Below are 18,748 nucleotides of genomic sequence, written 5' to 3' on the forward strand. Positions count from 1 at the left end.
CTCCACCCGTTTCTCAGGGGCACGGCCCCCGCCTGCTCATGGCCCCGGGTCCATGCTGCCAACTGGAGCCGTTTGTCCACCTCTGGGCCCCGCGCTCAGGCCCGGGCCATCAGCACACTCCCAGCAGAACAGAATCCCAAAATCCTGTTTCAGAGGCCGGAGAAAGCACAGGGATTACAGCGCTGGCCTTGCACACAGCTGACCTGGGATCCATCCCTGGCACCACATATGGTCTCTGGAGCCCCACCAGCAGTGAGCTCTGAGCACAGAGCCAGGAGTAAGCCCTGAGCACAGAGCCAGGAGTAAGGAGGAGTGAGCCCTGAGCACAAAGCCAGGAGTGAGCCCTGAGCACAGAGCCAAGAGTGAGCCCTGAGCACAGAGCCAGGAGTAAACAAAAATGAGCCTTGAGCACAGAGCCAGGAGTAAGCCCTGAGCACAGACAGAGTCAGGAGTGAGGAGGAGTGAGCCCTGAGCACAAAGCCAGGAGTAAGTCCTGAGCACAGAGCCAGAAGTAAGCAAGAATGAGCCCTGAGCACAGAACCAGGAGTAAGCCCTGAGCACAGAGCCAGGAGTAAGCAGGAGTGAGCCCTGAGCACAGAGCACAGAGCCAGTGGTGAGCCACGAGACCAGAGCCAGGAGTGAGCCCCGAGCACAGAGCCAGGAGTAAGCAGGAGTGAGCCCTGAGCACAGAGCCAGGAGTAAGCCCTGAGCACAGAGCCAGGAGTAAGCCCTGAGCACAGAGCCAGGGGTGAGCCCCGAGCACAGAGCCAGGAGTGAGCAGGAGTAAGTCCCGAGCACAGGGCCAGGAGTGAGCCATGAGTACTGCCACGTGTGACCCCCATTATAAATAAATCAATACTAAAATAAAGACATCAAAATCCTCCTTTTAAAGTCAGAAAGCAAAGGGGTTTGGGCACCGGCCTTGGCTCCACCCCCGGCACCAGAGTGGCCCCACCGAGCACCCCTGGGGGGAGCCTGGCGGCCCCGAGCACATGGGGAGTGGGCCAGGTAACCCCCCAGCACCATGGAGCTTCAGGCCCTCGCACTGAACTGTCGGCTCAGTTGGCTGAGTCTTGCAGGGGGTGACCCCCCAGCCCCCGAGCACTGCTGGCAGAGCCCATCAGCCCATGAACATTCTTAAAAGCATCTCGTCCAGGGGCCGGAGCCATAGCACAGCGGGTAGGGTGTTTGCCTTGCACGCGGCTGACCCAGGTTCGATTCCTGGCTTCCCATAGGGTCCCCCGAGCACCGCCAGGAGTGATTCCTGAGTGCAGAGCCAGGAGTAATCTGTGAGCATCGCCGGGTATGACCCCCCCCCAAAAAAAAAAAGCATCTCGTCCAGGGGCCGTGTCAACAGCAGGGAGGATGCTGGCCTTGCCCAATCCCCGACACCTCGCAGGGGCCCCCCAGACCCACCGAGAGTGACTCCTGAGCCCAAGAAGAAAGCCCCAAGCTCCGCTGGGTATGGCCCCCAAATGAAAACAAAGAAGTCTCTCGTCTGCAACGCGCCTGTCAGGGTTTTTATTTTTTTTATTTTGCTTTTTGGGTCACACCCGGCGATGCTCAGGGGTTACTCCCGGCTCTGCACTCAGGAATCACTCCTGGCGGTGCTCGGGGGACCGGAACCCGGCTCAACCTCCTGCAAGGCAAATGCCCTCCCCGCTGTGCTGTCGCTCCAGGCCCACGCGCCTGTGAGGTTGGGGCGGTCTCCACGGCCCCTCCCCGGCCTTCTCCTGGGTGAGGGACAGCCCCTCCCCACCTCTCGCAGCCCCAGGGCCTGCGTCTGTCCCCTTCTCCGGGCTGCCCCAGTCATCCCGCCTGTCACATCTCCTCACCGTCCTCCCAGCGGGGCCCTCCAGGGTCCTGATCTAGAGGGCGGGAGCAGGGGGGCGAGGAGCAGGCGGTGGGCGGCTGGCCGCGGTGTCCCCGGCCGGCTTTTCTGGGACTGAGCCCGGTGTGGCTCGGGCATGACCAGAGTGAGTTTGGGACCCCACGGTGGGGACGGGGGTCTGGCGGGGCCGCCAGGCAGGGGCACAGGGCAGGTGTGGGGGGGGTCCAGTGAAGAGGCTGCCCCCCACCCCAGCCCACACCACGCCATCCCTCAGGGCGGTTCCCAAGTGGATTCAACCAGCACCTTTTCCAAAACCACCTGCGAGAGGCTCGGGTGCAGAGTGGGGGTGCGGGGGTCTCCCGTCCCCCTGGCAGGTCTCAGGCTCGCACACGGACCTGCTGCCCACCCCCCCTTTGCATCCGGGGAGCCTCTGGCTGCCCTCTTGGGCAACATCCACGCCCCCGCCCCCACCCCCGTCTGACCGTGGGCTCAGGCCCGTGTCACAGGGCCCGGCACAGGGCGGGCCTACGTGGTCCGAGCAGGCCAGGCGGAAGATGTGAGTTCTCAGCCGCTCCTGCCGCCGGGGCCTGGCCGGGCTGCCCACGGGGGTCACCAGAGTCCCCACAGGCGACTCACTGTCCGTCCTCTACTTCACTCCCAAGAGCTAGAGAGAACCGTCTGCCAGAGCGCCCTGGCCGAGAGCGGCAACTCAGCCTGTAGGTCCACCCGAGGCCGCTCACGGGAAGGCCTCCGGAGAGCCTGGGCTTTGCAGTCCGGGGTGCTTTGGGGCAAAGGAGGCTCAGAGAGGTTGAGCCACTTGCCAACAGCAGCCCAGCAGTCAGAGCAGCAGGCAGGCAGAGAGGGGCCAGCAGGGTCCTTAACCCCATGAGCAGGGCAGAGATCCCCGTATGAACACAGGGACACACACACACACACACACACACACATACACATACACACAACACACACACACACACACACACACACACACACACACACACAGAGACCAGACTGACGCTGACAGCTCAGAACCCATCCCCACACTCAGCCCCGGGCACCAAAGGTCAGATGAGAAGGAAGTGAGGAAGGATGGAGCCTGGCCAGCCCCCTCCGCAAAGGGACCTCTGTCCGGGGGGCTGACACCCAGGAGCCCGGGCACCTCTTCTCCGACGACTCACCGGAGCACCAACCACACGGTACCAGCCTGGCGCCGCCAGGGCCCCTCCCCAGCCTACGCCCTCCCAGGCTCCGAGGGCCTCCACGCGGGCCTGCCCGGACCCCTGCGGGCCCGCGGGGTGGGCAGGAGGCCCCGAGGAGGCCCGGGAGAGGCCCGCTCTCGGGCCCACACCCAGGAGGGAAGCGTCAGAGGCAGCTGTGGCTTTCCGGGACACACACGCCAAGAGCTCACCCGGGTAAACAGGAACAGGAGCAGGAGCGCCGGCCAGCACCGCCTCTCATGGCCGGGGACAGGCACGCCTCGGCCACACGGGCCGGGAGGGACGCCTCACCCTGCCCTGCCTGCCCTGGCGCTCGGGGTGGAAACTGCGAGGCCCCCTGGACGCCCCGAGCCGGGCAGAGCTTTGGCGCTCTGGTGCAGGCAGCCCACCCAGCACCCCCTCCTGTCTGGGGCCAGGCTCCTGCCCGCCCCCCCCGCCCCCGCCTTCTGTGCCAGGAGGGGTGAGCTGGGGACTTTGCTGTTTTTTTTTTGCTTTTTGGGTCACACCCAGTAACCGGGGTTACTCCTGGCTCTGCACTCAGGAGTCACTCCTGGCGGTGCTCGGGGGACCCTATGGGATGCTGGGAATCGAACCCGGGTCGGCCGCGTGCAAGACCAACGCCCTCCCCGCTGTGCTATGGCTCCAGGCCGAGGCTTTGCTCTAGAACCCACACTTCAGGGTCCCTCTGTCGCTTGTGCGACTGCCCATGCCACGCTGGGCTCGGCCGCAGGGCCAAGCCCCTCAGAGGCCCGCTGCCTCCGGCCCTCCTGCCCCGCGCCTGTGTCCCCGGCCTCTGCCCCGGGGAGCTGGGCACCAGGAGAGCAGGGCCCGGGGGAGGGATGACTCACGGGGAATGCCAGGCTGCGACAGGTGACAGAGAGGAGATGTCCTAAGCCAGGATTAAGCTGGTGCCTTCCTGGTGGCCTCCTACTCCCAGAGGAGCCCGTGCCCACCAGCCCCGCCCACCGTCCCCACCCGGGCCTCCTTCCAACTGCGACCTCCACACTCCAGAACCCTCGGGCCGCGCAGCCACACCCATTCCGTGGGCCGTGGGAGCCAGGAGGGGCTGGGTGCCCTGCCATCAGGGGGCAAGCTCGCAGTCAGTCACCCGCCCGAGGAACACAGCTAGACAGACGTGTGTGCGTGCGGGGGAAGAACACAGGCCCTGCGCACTCAAGGTCAAGCCTACGCGGGACCACGCCGAAGCCGGTGGCCGTGGCGGGCGGCCTCCCCACAGAGACGGGCACAGGCCAACAGCCATCACGCGGACACACACGCACATACACACGCACACATGCGGACCAGGACCCCGCACACGCAGGGCTGCAGGCCCAGCTGTCACCCAGCGCGCAAACACCGAGGCCACGCACCGTGCGTCCACTTGCGCTCGTGGTCATCCCCACTGCAGGCCGGGAAAGTGGTCTGGCAGGTTCAAAACTCCAAACGCCCAGAAAAAAAGCTCCTGGCTTCATCTGCTACACAACACACACACACACACACACACACACACACACACTTGCACTCTCTCACTCTCTCCCTCTCTCTCCCCCTCCTCTTTCCTCGCTCCCCTCCCTCTCTCCCCCTTCTCTCTCTCTCTCTCTCTCTCTCTCTCTCTCTCTCTCTCTCTCTCTCTCTCTCTCTCTCTCCCCCGCCCCTCCCCAGGCAGGGCCGGACCCGAGCTTCTGTCTGCGTCCCTCCCGCACCGCAGGCCCATCTGTGCGGTCCCCACCCGGGCCTGAGTGGGGCCCGGCCCCCCTCCGTCCTCACACTTCACATTCCACCGCCTGACACACCTGTCCAGGTGTGGGGGCGCCTCAGTGTCCGGGAATGCCGGGGGGAATGCCAGCGCCCAGCACCAGAGGCCCGGCAGCGGGGGGCACGGGGCAACGGGCACCCCCTGTCCGCGTCCGCCTTCCGAGAACGGGGGCGGCGGGAATGACCTCACCGCCGCCGTCACGTGCCCGGGAGGTGACACCCGTGCAGCCCGCCTGCCGGCACACGGGAGCGCCAGCGGCTGTCCACACCACACCGCTGCCGCTGATCGATCGCCTGGCCACCAGCCAGGAGGAGGAGGCCAGGAGGCGATGGACGATGTCTCCCGGCCCTGTACTCCCCTCCCGCTGTCGTGACGGGGAGGGGGCGGCCGGCGGCTCACCCTGGGCGGCTCCCGGCCACCCCCGCCCCTGCTGCCCCGTCCTGCCCACCCCCTGCACTCTGCAAAGACACCCACGGACCCCTGGGCAGCAGGACAGAGCCTGGCCCGGGGCACCACCCCTTCCTCAGTTCCTGCACCACCCCTTCCTCAGTTCCTGGGAGAAGGGCCCAGACCCTGGACCCCAGACCCCTCATGACCTCACCCCGGGCCCTGGACCCCTCCTGACCTCACCCCCAGACCCCTCACGACCTCACCCTGGGCCCCAGACCCCTCCCGGCCTCATCCCCAGGCCCCAGGCCCCTCCCGGCCTCACCCCCAGGCCCCTCATGGCCTCATCCCAGGCCCCAGGCCCCTCCCAGCCTCACCCCGGCTCCACACCCGTGGCTCCCGCGGGACCTGGGAGACGTCAGGACGTCAGACACGGGTCCCTGAGGTCTCAACAGAGCTGTGACAGCCCAGAGGCGCCAGAGGGTGACTCAGGGCCCGTCAGCCCCCCGGGCAGCAGACGCCTGTTCGGCCCTCGCTGCCCCAGAGGCCTGGCCGGCTGCTCAGCCCTCAGCCCCGGCCAGCCCCGGCGCCAGACCCAGGTCTTCCCGGAGAGACACGCGGACTCCGTCCCCCAGCACGTGCCCAGGTCACACCCAGGGCTCTGTGGGGGCCTGGGCAGAGGCACCGGGCAGGGGGCCAGAGAGCCCGGCAGGGCCCGGCAGGAGGAAGCCAGAGACACTTCTCCAAGGCCGCCGCCACGGCCACAGCAAGGGCGCAAAAGCAGCCCCCGCCTCCCACTCCGGCCCTGGAGCCGGCGAGGGAGAGAGCAGAAGGGCCGGGCCCTGGGCGTGATCCCCGGCACTGCGAGACGGCTGAAAGTGACCAGAGTCGCGGGCTGGAGCCATAGCACAGTGGGGAGGGCATTTGCCTTGCATGTGGCAGATCCAGGTTCGATTCCCAGCATCCCACCGCCAGGACTAATTCCTAAGTGCAGAACCGGGAGTCACCCCTGTGCATTGCCGGGTGTGACCCGAAATGCCAAATAAATAAATTTTAAAAATAATGAGGATCATAATACGGAGGCTCAGAGAGGTCAAACAGCTTACACAAGTCACACAGCCAGGAAGTGGCTGATCGGGACCCGACGCAAGGGGGCTATTCCAGCGCCCAGCTGTGCCATTGTTCCACGTCTGGCCTCTCTGACTCAGTCTCCCCATCTGTCCAAGGGCAGGCCGGCAGACGGCAGGTGACAGTGGCGAGGGATCGGCAGCTCCCTGACGGGAAGGTGCTCAAGGGGGCTTCACGCCGTCACCGGCCAGATCAGATCAGAAGGCCCTGCGCTGCCCTCCCGGCTCCCGGCCGGCCCTGGGCCGAGCTGAGAGCAGCCAAGAGAGTGGTGGTGGGGGGCTGCCCGTTTCTCCCTGCACCAGGCCCCCCACGGGGCAGCAGAGGGAGCCTAAGGGCACCGCGGCCCTGCCCACCCCCAAGCCCCCTTGCCCCGGGAACCGAGCTGCTGAGAGGAGCAGTCTGAGCAGGCTCGCTCCCCTGGGACTTGGTGCTCCACGGCCAGCCCCCCCCAAGAGGGGCCCGAGGGGCCCGGGAAGCCAGGGGTGGCGTCCGGGCCGACTGCAAGGCCCGACGGGCGTCCTGCCCGGGCCCTGCTCCGACGCGGACCCCTCACACGCCCGCCCAGGAGAGGGCCCGGGGCTGAGAGCCACCAGGATGACCCGCCACGGTGGCTGACTCACAGCTGCCCAGCGCGGGGCCTGGGGAGCCCCTCCCCCACCACAGCGGCAGCGGGGGTGTCCCCTGGGGAAGGAGGGTCTCCAGGAAGGGAGTCTGAGCCCCTCCCTGAGCTATGGGGGTGGGGAGGCTGGGCTGCGGCAGCAACCGTCAGGGCTGGTTGTATGGAGTGCAGGCTGTGCTGTCAGTGCTGGCCGTACCGACAGCCAGTGGCACCATCAGGGCTAGTTGTAGCACAGGAGCAGGTGTGCCATCTGATGCGGTCGAAACCACCAGGGCCGGCTGTACCGTCAGGGTTGGCTGTACCATCAGGGCTGGCTGTACTGTTAGGGCAGGTTGTACCACCAGGGCTGGCTGTACCGTCAGGGCCGGCTGTACAAAGCTGGCTGTACCACCAGAGCCGGCTCTACCGTCAGGGCTGGCTGTACCATCAGGGCTGGCTGTATTGTCAGGGCAGGTTGTACCACCAGGGCTGGCTATACCACTGGGTTTGGCTGTACTGTCACGGTCGGCTATACCATCAGGGCTGGCTGTACCACCAGGGCTAGATGTACCACCAGGGCCCGATGTACCACCAGGGCCGGCTGTACCATCAGGGCCGGCTGTACTGTTAGGGCAGGTTGTACCACCAGGGCTAGATGTACCACCAGGGCCGGCTGTACCACCAGGGCCGGCTGTACCACCAGGGCTGGCTGTACTGTTAGGGCAGGTTGTACCACCAGGGCTGGCTGTATTATCAGGGCAGGTTGTACCACCAGGGCTGGCTGTACCACTGGGTTTGGCTGTACTGTCAGGGTTGGCTGTACAGCCGGGGGTGGCCGTGCCATCAGGGCTGGCTGTACCATCAGTATTGGCTGTACCTTCAGGGCTGGTTGTACGGTCAGGCCTGGCTGTACTGTCAAGGCTGGCTGTGCCATCAGTGTTGGCTGTACCTTCAGGGCTGGCTGTACCATCAGGCCTGGCTGTACTGTCAAGGCTGGCTGTACCATCAGTGTTGGCTGTACTTTCAGGGCCGGCTATACTGTGAGGTCTAGTTGTACCAGCAGGGCCAGCCATACCTTCTGGGCTGGCTGTACCATCGAAGCTGGCTGTACAGTATCTTCTTTTTTGGGGGGTTGGGGGTCACACCCGGTGATGCACAGGGGTTACTCCTGGCTCTGCACTCAGGAACTACTCCTGGCGGTGCTCGGGACCATATGGGATGCTGGGAATCAAACTCGGGTCAACCACGTGCAAGGCAAACGCCCTACCTGCTGTGCTATCCCTCCACCACCACCCCACCCCCCCGGTACAGTATCTTTAAGCAACAGCACAGGAAAACTTACAGCCCCAAGCAGAATGGAACATCACTGTTGCCTCCCCAGGAAGACCTCCTGGCTTCAAAAATAGCACCCACTTCCCGAAAAGTCAGCCGGATGATATCTGAGTCCAGCCCCCATTGCCAAGGTGTTGCTGCTCGGAGAGGAGTGGGGAGGGGAGATGTCTCCTGGCACCCCCGGGAGAGACGGGGGTCTGCAGGGTGGGAAGGGGAAAGCTCTCTGGTCCTGAGGCCTCTACCCTGCAAAAGCCCTTCTGGTTCCCAGGGAGCACAGGTTGGAAGGTCAGCGGGGCCCTGACTGGCTGTGTGACCCCGGGCTGTGCAGCCACCCTCTCTGGGCCTCCCTGTTCTCAGCATGAACAGAAACTGGGCAGCGGGCAAGGATTCCCGTGTCACTCCCCTCTGCCTCGGTACAGACAGGGAGGCGCTGGGGAGGGATTCGAACCCTGGTCAACTTTGTGCCACTGCTGTCTAACCCCCCAATCACACCCACAGACACAGACACAGACACACACAGACACAGACACACACACACACACACACACACACACACACACACACACACACACACGCCCCGGCCTCTCCCTGGACTCCCACCGTCCCTCTTGGAGCAGTGACGGCCTGGAACAAGATGCCCATAAAACTGTCCCTGGGCTCAGCCTGGCGTCCAGGAGTGGCCGCACCCCCTGGTGGCCGGCGTGCGGCCAGCCTCTGCCACTGACCTGGGCTCGCTCTCAGGCTGCCAGGTCCAGTCGGCTGCCTGGGCGGGGCTTTCCCTCCACCCAGAGGGTCTCTGCAGCCTGTGCCCGTGGCCTGGAGTGCCGGGGGGTGGGGGGGGACCCACACCCCCGGGGACCCTTCACTCCTCCTCGGAGAGCAGCTGCCCAGGGGGCTACTCTCTGCCCTCTGCTGCCCCCAACTGGTGGGAGTCGGTCCTGCAGCCACCTCGGGCTCACTCCTGTCTGCTCAGGGTCTCGGGTTCCAGGGCAGATTCCCCCCTCCCTGCGTGGGGGCCGAGCCCCGCGAAAGCTCTCCCAGGGCTGATGTCCCTCGGGGAGGCGTGTGCAGGCGCGGGGGCGGGCAGGGCACTCCTCACGCACTGCTCGAGGGGGCGTTCCTGGGCACAGCCGCCCCGTGGTGGGGTCCCGGAGCCCTCACACCAGGCAGACCCAGAGACTCGGGCTGGGCCAGCTCAAGGCGGGGCCCCGGGAGCAGGATTCAAACTCAGGCCCTGGGAGACGCAGCCCCCAGGTAGCCCCCACCCCCCACCTTCGGAGGCCTGACGCCCGGTGAGTGACCCACACAGCCCGTGAATTGGCCTCCCTGGAGCCCGTAACGCGAGGTCTGGGCTGGTGGCCAGGCCCCCCGAGGACCGCGGCCAAGGGGCTCTGGAGCGCGGCCAGGGAGACCAAGTTTACCGGGGCGGACACGCCAGCACCCCAGAGGGGCTCTTCGCCCCCACAAGGCTAAGCTCAGATCCGGAGGGGGCCCCCGATACCCCACCTGCTCCCCACCCCATCTCTCGTACCCCACCCTGTTTGATCCTGGTCCCAGCCTACTGACGGACAGACGGACGGCCCTGGTCTGCGCCGGCCTGCTCTGACCTGCCTCCCCTCCCTCTCCCGGAGAACCGTGCTCCTAGTGATAGGACCTTCCGATTCTACTGACCCCCTCCTGCCCCTCCCACTGCAGCCACTTCCCCACACCGCAGCTCCTGAGCTGTGCCCTCGGCTCCAGCAAACCTTCCGTGGCCCCGGCTGCCAGAGACTCCACGCACCCTGATTCCGGGGTGGGGGGGGGCGGCGGGGACCAAACCCTTTCTGCGGCCCCGTCTGCCGAGGCCCGGGAGCCTCACCCTTGGTGCCGCCTGGGACTGTCTCCGGGGAATGAAGAGGGACGAGGAAGGTGGACGGAAGCGGAAGCACGGGGCAGCCCCTCCTCGCCTCTCCCTGCCACCGGCCTCGCTGTCGAGGGGGCTCACAACACCATGGTCGGGGGCAGGGGTGGGGCCAAGCCCTCCCTGCCAGTCCCCTGGCTGGCCTCCTGCCCACTGCAAACTGCCCCGAGCCCCCAGGGCAGGCCCCGAGGCTCCCCGGGGCCCGTGACAATCGCCCCCCCACATACCCCCCAGCAGGAAACAGCCTCTCCCCTAGAAAGGCGAGCACAGGCCCACTCCCAGCCTCAGCAGTCTGGGCTCTGTGGCCGGCACGGGGGCCCCCGCAGACCCGTGTGGGGCCGGGTGACTCCAGTTCACGTCACATCACTCTCCCCAGCACAGACACCACAAAGAGGGAACGATGGGAGGAGGGGCGGGGGGGGCAGGAGGACACAGCCACAGCGGCGTGGACAGAGCCCAGCCCTGAATCTGCGGACCACAGCCTCAGGCAGGGCCCAGGGAAACGTGCTCGTGAGACATGCCAGAGGCAGCCCGGAGTGGAGCTGGAGGTCGGCATCTCTGGGCCTCAGTTTCCCCTCTGGGCACTGCCGCCCCGCGCACCTGCCTGGGGAGCTGTCCATCACGCCGATGCCCAACTGCAGTCCCGTCTCCTTTGCTGGGGTAGAGACAGAAGGGGCAAGACCCCACTGCAGTCAGAGAAGGCCATGCCTGCGCCCCGTGGTTACCCCCTCCGCCAGGCAGCCCTCCCCTCTGAACTGTGGGTAGAGAAGGAGCTGGTGCTGGAGCCTAATGCAGTGAGGACAGGAGGGGCCTCCAGGGGCCTCGCTCCCTGTACCACCCCCTGCCCGGAGACACCAGGGAGGTGGGGAGAAGGGCTCAGCAGCACAGAGGAGATGGCGGGAGGGAGCGAGGCTGGGGAACACACAGGAAAACGGAGAGGCCTGGGCTCCATTCCCGCCCGGACCCAGGAGTGCTGTGTGGCCTGAGGAAGGGCCCCGCCCTCTCTGAGGCTCCTTTCTTCTGCTACAGGAAGCAGTTGAGCCCCATGCCTGCAGGCCTGTGTCATGCTCCTGTCTCCACGTGTGCCCAGGAGACAGAAGCCCGGGGTGCAGGGGAGTGTAGGACCCGAGGGAGAGCAGCACGCACAATTCAATCCTGCTGGCTCCACTTTTTCTGTCCTCTCTGTGTCCCTGGGGGCCAGTCCGGAAACGCCCGTCCAAAGACTTCGTCCATTTTCTCTGCAGCCTCCTCTCCTCCATGCCTCCAATTCTGCCACTGCAAACTGGGCTACTGGCTTGTTCCTGCTCACAAACTCCTACGCTTCCCTCAAAGCCCTGCTCCAGAGACACCCCCCCCCCCGCCTCCTCCGGGCAATCTTCCCTGGTTCTGAGTCCTCACAGCACAGATCCATGACCTCTCTGGGACCCACAAAGAGTTTCACAATGCCTGACTGAGAGGGATCCGGCTCCACCTGGCTTCTGGAAGCATCTGCAGCCAGCCTGGCGCTGAGGGTATCTGCAGCTTCCGCCCAGCCCTGGGTCTCACCGCACGAACATTTCTCTTCCTCCACCGTGCAAAAAAAAAAAAAACAGCCCGAGACCTGATTTCAGCCCAACCTTCAAACACAATTCTCAGCGTCCGAGGAGGGGTCCACTGGCCGTCGGGGCTCCCGGGTGTCTCTGCCGCCTCCGTACGGGACCCCCCAGAGCCTCGAGGTCAACGAGGGGATGGGGCTGCGGGTGCAGGGAGAGGGACCCAGACAGCCGCGCTCGGAGGGAGGCAGAAGGCCGTGTCCCCCCCACCCCCGTGAACCAGGCCCACCCACCCCGTCCTGGGCTCTGCCCCTCCAGCCTGCACCTCCGCAGTGGGGAGAAATGCCACGTGGTGGCACGCTGCCATGACCACAGCTCCTGGTGTCGCCCATGGGACCACGAGGGAGCGGCAGGTGGGGCAGTTCTGAGCAGATGGGGGAGGGGAGGGGCAGGGGGACCTTGTCCTCCATCCCAGAGAAGGGCCTGCTCCCCCTCGGGGCCAGAGAAACGGCCCCCCGCTTGTGCCTCCATCGCGGACGCACGGGGCAATGAGTTCTCTGCAAGCCTCAGTTTCCCCAGCTGCCAGCTTGAGTTGGGGGAGGGGGGCTCCGTGCCCACCCGCGGGGAGGACGAGAGAACAGCCTCGGGCCAACTCCGCAGCTGGTTTTCTGGATCCGGCTCTGACCCCGGCCACACCCTGGCGCCTCTGGACTCCCCCTTCCTCTGCCGTGCCCAGAGATGGTTCTAGAACCGCCGGCTGAGCAGCATCTCAGGAGGGGCGAAGGCCCCGGCCCTGAGATGCACTCAACCAACTCCTCGTGTTTGTCCTGACAGTGCTCAGGGGCTCTGCACTCGGGAATCACTCCTGGCGGTGCTCAGGGGACCGTGTGGGGTGCCGGGGGTCGAACCCGGGTTAGCTGTATGCACGGCAAGTGCCCGGCCCGCCGTGCTGACCCTCCGGCCCCTCGACGAACCCTTTTCAAAGCGTTTTGCTAACAGCAGACGGCAGCGTGGAGGCCTGGAAGAACCCGGCCCTCAGCCCGGCGCCCCTGCCCCCCCCCACTCCCAGTCCCACAGCCTCCCCGTCCCCCCCGCCCGGCCCCCCGCCCCAGCACGTGCACTTCAAGTGCAGCCTCTGAGCCTGCCCCGGCAGAAATCCCGCCCTCTCCACCTCACAACTGCCACCGGCTCCCAGACCCCGCTCCAAACTCAGCCCCCTTGACCTCAGGGTCAGTGTGTCCAGGGACGTCCAGGCCTGGCACTCCGTTCCTGCTCCCCAGAGGGCAGGAACCTCACCCCTTGGGGCCTTGATTCAAATATCACCTCCCAGCGACAACCCCTCCAGGAAGCCCTCCTAGATTTCTCTGCCAAAAGCAAGCAGCCCTGGCATGAGAATGCATGTGCCTGGGGTGCCCCTGCCGTGCCTCTGGCCCATGGACACAGGTGGAGCAGTGCCCCGCATGTGTGAGAACCCTGAGTAGTGTCACAAAAAAAGAAGCATTGTTTTTCCACTTGTTTCCCAATTTCCTTCCATCCATCCAAATTGCTGAATGGGTGAAAAAGGAAGGCCCAAGCCCCAAAGCTCAAGGGCTCCCGGGGAGGGAGGAAGCGTCTTTAGCGCCTATCTCTGGGGCTGGCAGAGCACCGGGCACAGGGCCACAGAGAAGTGTGCGGGGTGCAGGCGAGGAGGGACCGAGGGGGTGGGGGAGGGGCGGGGCGCCGACACGGGAGACACTGAGGCCTGCTGCGAGTCCCTGAGCTGGCCACGGAAAAGCACGTGCGCCCGAGTAGCCCTTCCGCACGGAGCATCCGCCTCCCTCTGCCTCCGGGCGGGGCACGCGGCAGTGCTCAGGGCTCACTCCCGGCTCTGCACTCGGGTCCCCAGCACGGGGGCACTCAGGGGGCCACTTGCCCGAGCCGGCCGTGGGCAAGGCGAGCCCCGCTCCGCCCCTGTCTGTCTTCTTTTTTTTCCTTTTTGGGTCACACCCAGCAATGCTCAGAGGTTACTACTGGCTCTGCACTCAGGAATCACCCCTGGCGGTGCTCGGGGGACCATAGGGGATGCTGGGAATCGAACCCGGGTCGGCCGCGTGCAAGGCAAATGCCCTACCCGCTGTGCTATCGCCCCCCGTGTCTGTCTTCTGAGATGTCACCCACTGTCAGAACCGGCGTGACATGCATTGCTGAGAACGAACAGCCCACCCACACCCCCCCACCCGCCATACACACACACACACACACACACACACACACACACACGCACACGCACTGTGACCAGAAAGGAGAGAGACAGCAAGAACTCGGGAACGCGCTGGTACCTGAGCACCTGGGAGATGAGGTGTGTGACTCCTCCTGTCCCCCCTCCTGGGCTGGGCCTGTCTCTCCTCCACCTGCCCCCCACCCCCCTCCCTGGGGGACTGCAACCCACCCACCCCACCCCCCACGGTGTGGGGGGCAAGGCTGAGCCAGCGAGGAGAGCAGCCAAACAGTGATGGGGTACCTAGCACAAGAGGGCGGGCTGCCGTCCTGATCCGAGAGGCTCCAAGGAGGGGGGCCGCGGGGTCCCGGGGCGGCGGTGGCGCAGAGATAGTTACCGTGACCCGGAAGGGCGTGGCGGCCGAGGGCTCCATGCTGGGGCTCTTCTCCGAGAGGCTGGCGGGCAGGCTCCGCCGGGAGCCCGGCCTTTCCTGGGGAGACTCTGCGGGCAGACGGGGAGAGCGGGTGAGTGTGGCCGCACGGAGCCCCCCGCCCCAGCCCGGCCGGGCCATCCTGCCCTTCCCCCCCCATACCGGCCCAGGGCAACCGGGCGGGCCCCAGACAGTGGGGGAAGCCCTGGGTGGCTCTGACTCTGCGCTCTGTGCTCCTGGGCCCCCGGGCCCCCCCAGGGCGCAGACCCGTGGTCGAGGCCTGGCAGAACCCCACGGGCGGCTGGGGCGGGCGGGGCGGCCCTCCACGCTGCGGCGAGGGGGGGTTTCTCTGTTGGGGGAAGGCAGGCAGCTCCCTTCAGCGAGGTGGGCCAGAGGCAAGAGGGCGGGACGCGCCTCCTGGGTCGGCACGGGGGTCCCAGAGTCGCAGCCTGGGGGCTCGGAGCCTCTGGGAGGGAGGGCAGAGACTTCTGACAGGAGGGGAGGGCGGGCCGCCCTGCGCCGTCAGTGGGACCCCGCACCAGTGCCGAGCAGGCCCACGGGCGTTACATAACGCGTGTCTTACTGCACTGGCGGAAAGCAGGTCAAGAGCCCGTACGCCGAGTTTCACGCCTTGGGCTGCAGAGTCCCCCGCCACCAGGGGTAACCGCACAGCCTCTCCCCTGCCGCCAGCCCGTCCTTCCTTCCCAGAGACAGGAGAGAGGGCCTGGCAGAGAAGGCGCGGAACTGGGGGTCTGCAGGGCGGTGGGGGGAGCCCTGCGGGCAGCCCTGGCTTCTGGGGACTCGGAGGAAGCGGGAAGTCTGCCCGGCTTTCCAAACACAAACGCTCCTGCTCTGCCCCGCTAACGGCTCACTCAGAGCTTCAGACGCACCTCAGGGCGCCTTGGAGACTCCCAGCCTGCCCCGGCCGTGCCCCAGCCCACAGAGGGACCTGCCCGCTCCCGCTCCCGCTGGTTCTCACAGCCAGGCGCATGAGTGCGTGTGAGTGTGTGTGCAGCCACGCCTGACTGCACGAGTGTGCACGTGTGTGCACGAGTGATACACCGCTGAGTGCAGCCTGCTGCAGGTGTGTGCATGGCAATCTGTGTCTGACTGCGTGGGTGTGCTCACACCCTGTGTCTGACTGCATGCATGTGAGTGCGTGAGTGTGCTCACACCCTGTGTCTGACTGCATGCATGTGAGTGCGTGTGTGTGCTCACACCCTGTGTCTGACTGCAAATAGGTGTGAGTGCATATGCGTGCCCACACCCTGTGTCTGAATGTGGGCATGTGTGTGTATGTGTGCCCACACCCTGTATCTGACTACATGCATGTGTGTGCATACACTCTGCGTCTGACTACATGCATGTGACTGAATGTTTGTGCCCACACCCTACATCTGACTGCATGCATGTGTGTGGACACATTCTGCATCTGACTGCATGCATGTGAGTGCGTGTGTGTGCCCACACCCTGAGTCTGACTGCAAATAGGCGTGAGTGCATATGTGTGCCCACACCCTGTGTCTGGTGGCATGCCTGTGAGTGCATGTGTGTGTCCACACCCTTCATCTGACTACATGCATGTATGCCCACACCCTGTGGGCATGTGCGTGTATGTGTGCCCACACCCTGTGTCTGACTGCATGCATGTGTATGCATACGCCCTGCGTCTGACTACATGCATGTGAGTGCATGTTTGTGCCCACTCCCTGCCTCTGACTGCATGCATGTGAGTACATGTTTGTGCCCACACCCTGCATCTGACTGCATGCATGTGAGTACATGTGTGCCCACACCCTGCCTCTGACTGCATGCATGTGAGTACATGTGTGCCCACACCCTGCCTCTGACTGCATGCATGTGAGTACATGTGTGCCCACACCCTGCCTCTGACTGCATGCATGTGTGCACACCAGCTGTGTGACTGCAGAGCTCCTGCCATCCCCCGCCCCAACACTGGGGCCCAACACTCCTCACAGGCCCTTGAAACCCCCGGTCACCTCTGCTGCACCCAAATGCAAGCCGGGCGGCCGGACACCCAGCCTCCAGTCCTCTCCGTCCAGGGGAAAACCCGGCCCGGGGTTCCCTGCATCCAGAGGGGGAGCGACACCAAGCTCTCTTCTGGTCCTGACTCCCCAAGCAGCGCCCGCCACCACCACCACCACACACACACACACACACACACACACACACACACACACACACACACACACACACAGGGCAGGGGTTTTCTAACTATTGTGCACGAGCATCCCAGAGACCGTGTGATGCCCCACGCCCCTCAGACGCGGAGCCCCAGACAGGACGGTCCTTTCACTGTGCCACGAGTCTCCCGGGCTTTCGAACAGGACTGAGATTTTTCCTGCCCTTCCCAAGAATCAACGTTTTGCCCACGGGGGGGGGGGCAATACCACCCCCCGGGGAGTGCCGGTTCTGAGCCCTGCAGCCGGAACCGCATCATACAGGGCGGAGGAGACTTCTGAGGAGCAGACTCTGTCCCCCGGTCCCCGCGGGAACAGGAGCCAGCGCCGAGAGCCCCTGCAACACTCTCGGAGACCCAGTTTTCGGGCGGGGGCTGTGGCTCGGCGGGCAGGAGAAAACGAGCCTTGCCGACGGGAGAGCCCGGCTGCCCCCGAACACTGGGCAGGAAGCAGCTCCCTGGCACCACCAAGCACGAATATCGAAGACAAAACATCCGGCGACGTGGGGTCTGGCCAGAGCCTGAGACCAGCACACAGCGACCAACTTCGACTTGAACTGCTGTGTGGCTCCAAGCAGGCCGCTTTCCGTCTCTGAGCTCAGGGTTTAGGATCAACCCAGGGAGCTGAGAGAAGCTACACTCCGGCCTTCACGAGCAAGGTAGACCCGGCCAGCCCCAGCCACCTCTGGCCTCTGACGAAGGAAGCACGGGACGGGGGAGTTGCGCCCAGGCCCAGCACGGCCGCAGCCAGAAGCAGAGCAGTTCCCATCCCAGACCCGCCATGCCACTAGGAGGGGACCCTCACGAGAAGGGGGAGGCCTCCCAGGGTCCCCCAGGCCGGAGCACTAGCACAGGAGTCGCCGCTGCTCGGACCACGGGTGACCTCTGTGTGACCTTCAGGGCTCCCCACCTGTGGCGTGATGGCCCAGGCGCAGCCCACCCCAGCTCGGGGTCCCCTGGCCCCGGCGGGCCCGGCCACCTGCCTACGCGTGGACGCCACCACCAGGGAAACGGATTTTAACCTTCATGTGTTCGCAAAAAATAAATAAAATAAAATCGGTTTCATTCAAATGCTGCCGGCTTGGTTGCCATGGATACCAACTAATCATGAAGGATGACTGTTACTTGTTGCCATGGAAACACGGAGGCCCGAGGAACATCCTGTAATTTCAGACAAGACACCAAATTTCAGTTGTCGGGTTGCACTGCCCAGATCTCAGCGCACAAAAACAGGTGGAGGCAGCACCTCTGTCTGCAACAGGGGTCAGGAGAAAGGAAGTCAGCCCGCTGGGGAAGAGGCTTACGACGGAAGCACAGGGTGTGCGTGTGTGTGTGTGTGTGTGTGTGTTTGTGCGTGCGCACGCAACCACATGTGTATGTACGTGTGTTTGCACAAGCATGTGTGTGTGCGAGCATGCGTGTGCGTGTGCATGCATGTGTGCACGTGAGCATGTGTGCATGCACACACTGTACCTCCCCAGTGCTCAGGGAATGTGAATGAAACCGACCAGCTGCCATCTCACACATTTTGGATGGGCAAAAAGAGCAAAGAGCTTGAGCTGGGAGGCGCGGATGCTTCTAGAACTGTCAGGCATGTGAAAGGGCTTCGGGCTGGCCAGATAGTACAGTGGGTAGGTGCTTGCCTTGAACATGCCCCACCGGGGTTCCGTCCCCAGCACCACGGATGGTTCTCTGGGCCCTGCCAGGAGGGACCCCTGAGCACAGAGCCAGGAGTAACCCCTGGGCAGCTCCAGGTACAGTCCTTCCCCACCACACAGAAAAGGGTTCAGAGAACAGTTAGACAAGATCCTACGGAAACTGCACACACACACACACACACACACACACACACTCACACTCACACACACTTGTACACACACTCACAACCTCACACTCTCACAACCACACACACCCTTGCACTCACAGTCATTCACACACACACTAACACACTCACAATCACACTAACATACCGCACAACCACACTCCCATCATACACCCACTCCCACGCTCATATGCTCACACCACTAACAACACAATCACACACATGCACACTCACACAATAACTCACACACACTAACAACACAATTACACACATGCACACTCACACAATAACTCACACACACACTCCCACTCACACAGCAGGGGTCCACAACTCTCCCGGAAAGTGCGGCCACAGGACCGCACCCTCTCGCTGCTGGGCTGTTCCTGCAGCCAAACTCCCCGCCCGAGGGGTGACGGCC

The 18,748-nt window shown here is 64.7% G+C and overlaps 1 protein-coding gene across 5 annotated transcripts in view; it reads right to left on the reverse strand.

Annotated features, from left to right (window-relative positions):
• The window catches only part of DAB2IP (DAB2 interacting protein), a 169,560-nt gene that overhangs the window by 63,979 nt on the left and 86,833 nt on the right, over positions 1–18,748 (reverse strand). For 3 of the 5 annotated variants that reach the window (XM_055131555.1, XM_055131547.1, XM_055131524.1), the window contains exon 2: positions 14,276–14,379. In XM_055131555.1, the coding sequence (XP_054987530.1) occupies positions 14,276–14,311 (36 nt within the window). In that variant the 5' untranslated portion in view covers positions 14,312–14,379. Of the gene's footprint in view, positions 1–14,181; positions 14,380–18,748 lie in introns of those variants that run through there. The other 2 variants (XM_055131536.1, XM_055131544.1) reach the window with 2 other exon arrangements.

This window comes from Sorex araneus, chromosome 1, assembly GCF_027595985.1.
Source record: "Sorex araneus isolate mSorAra2 chromosome 1, mSorAra2.pri, whole genome shotgun sequence".
Lineage (NCBI taxonomy): Eukaryota > Metazoa > Chordata > Mammalia > Eulipotyphla > Soricidae > Sorex > Sorex araneus.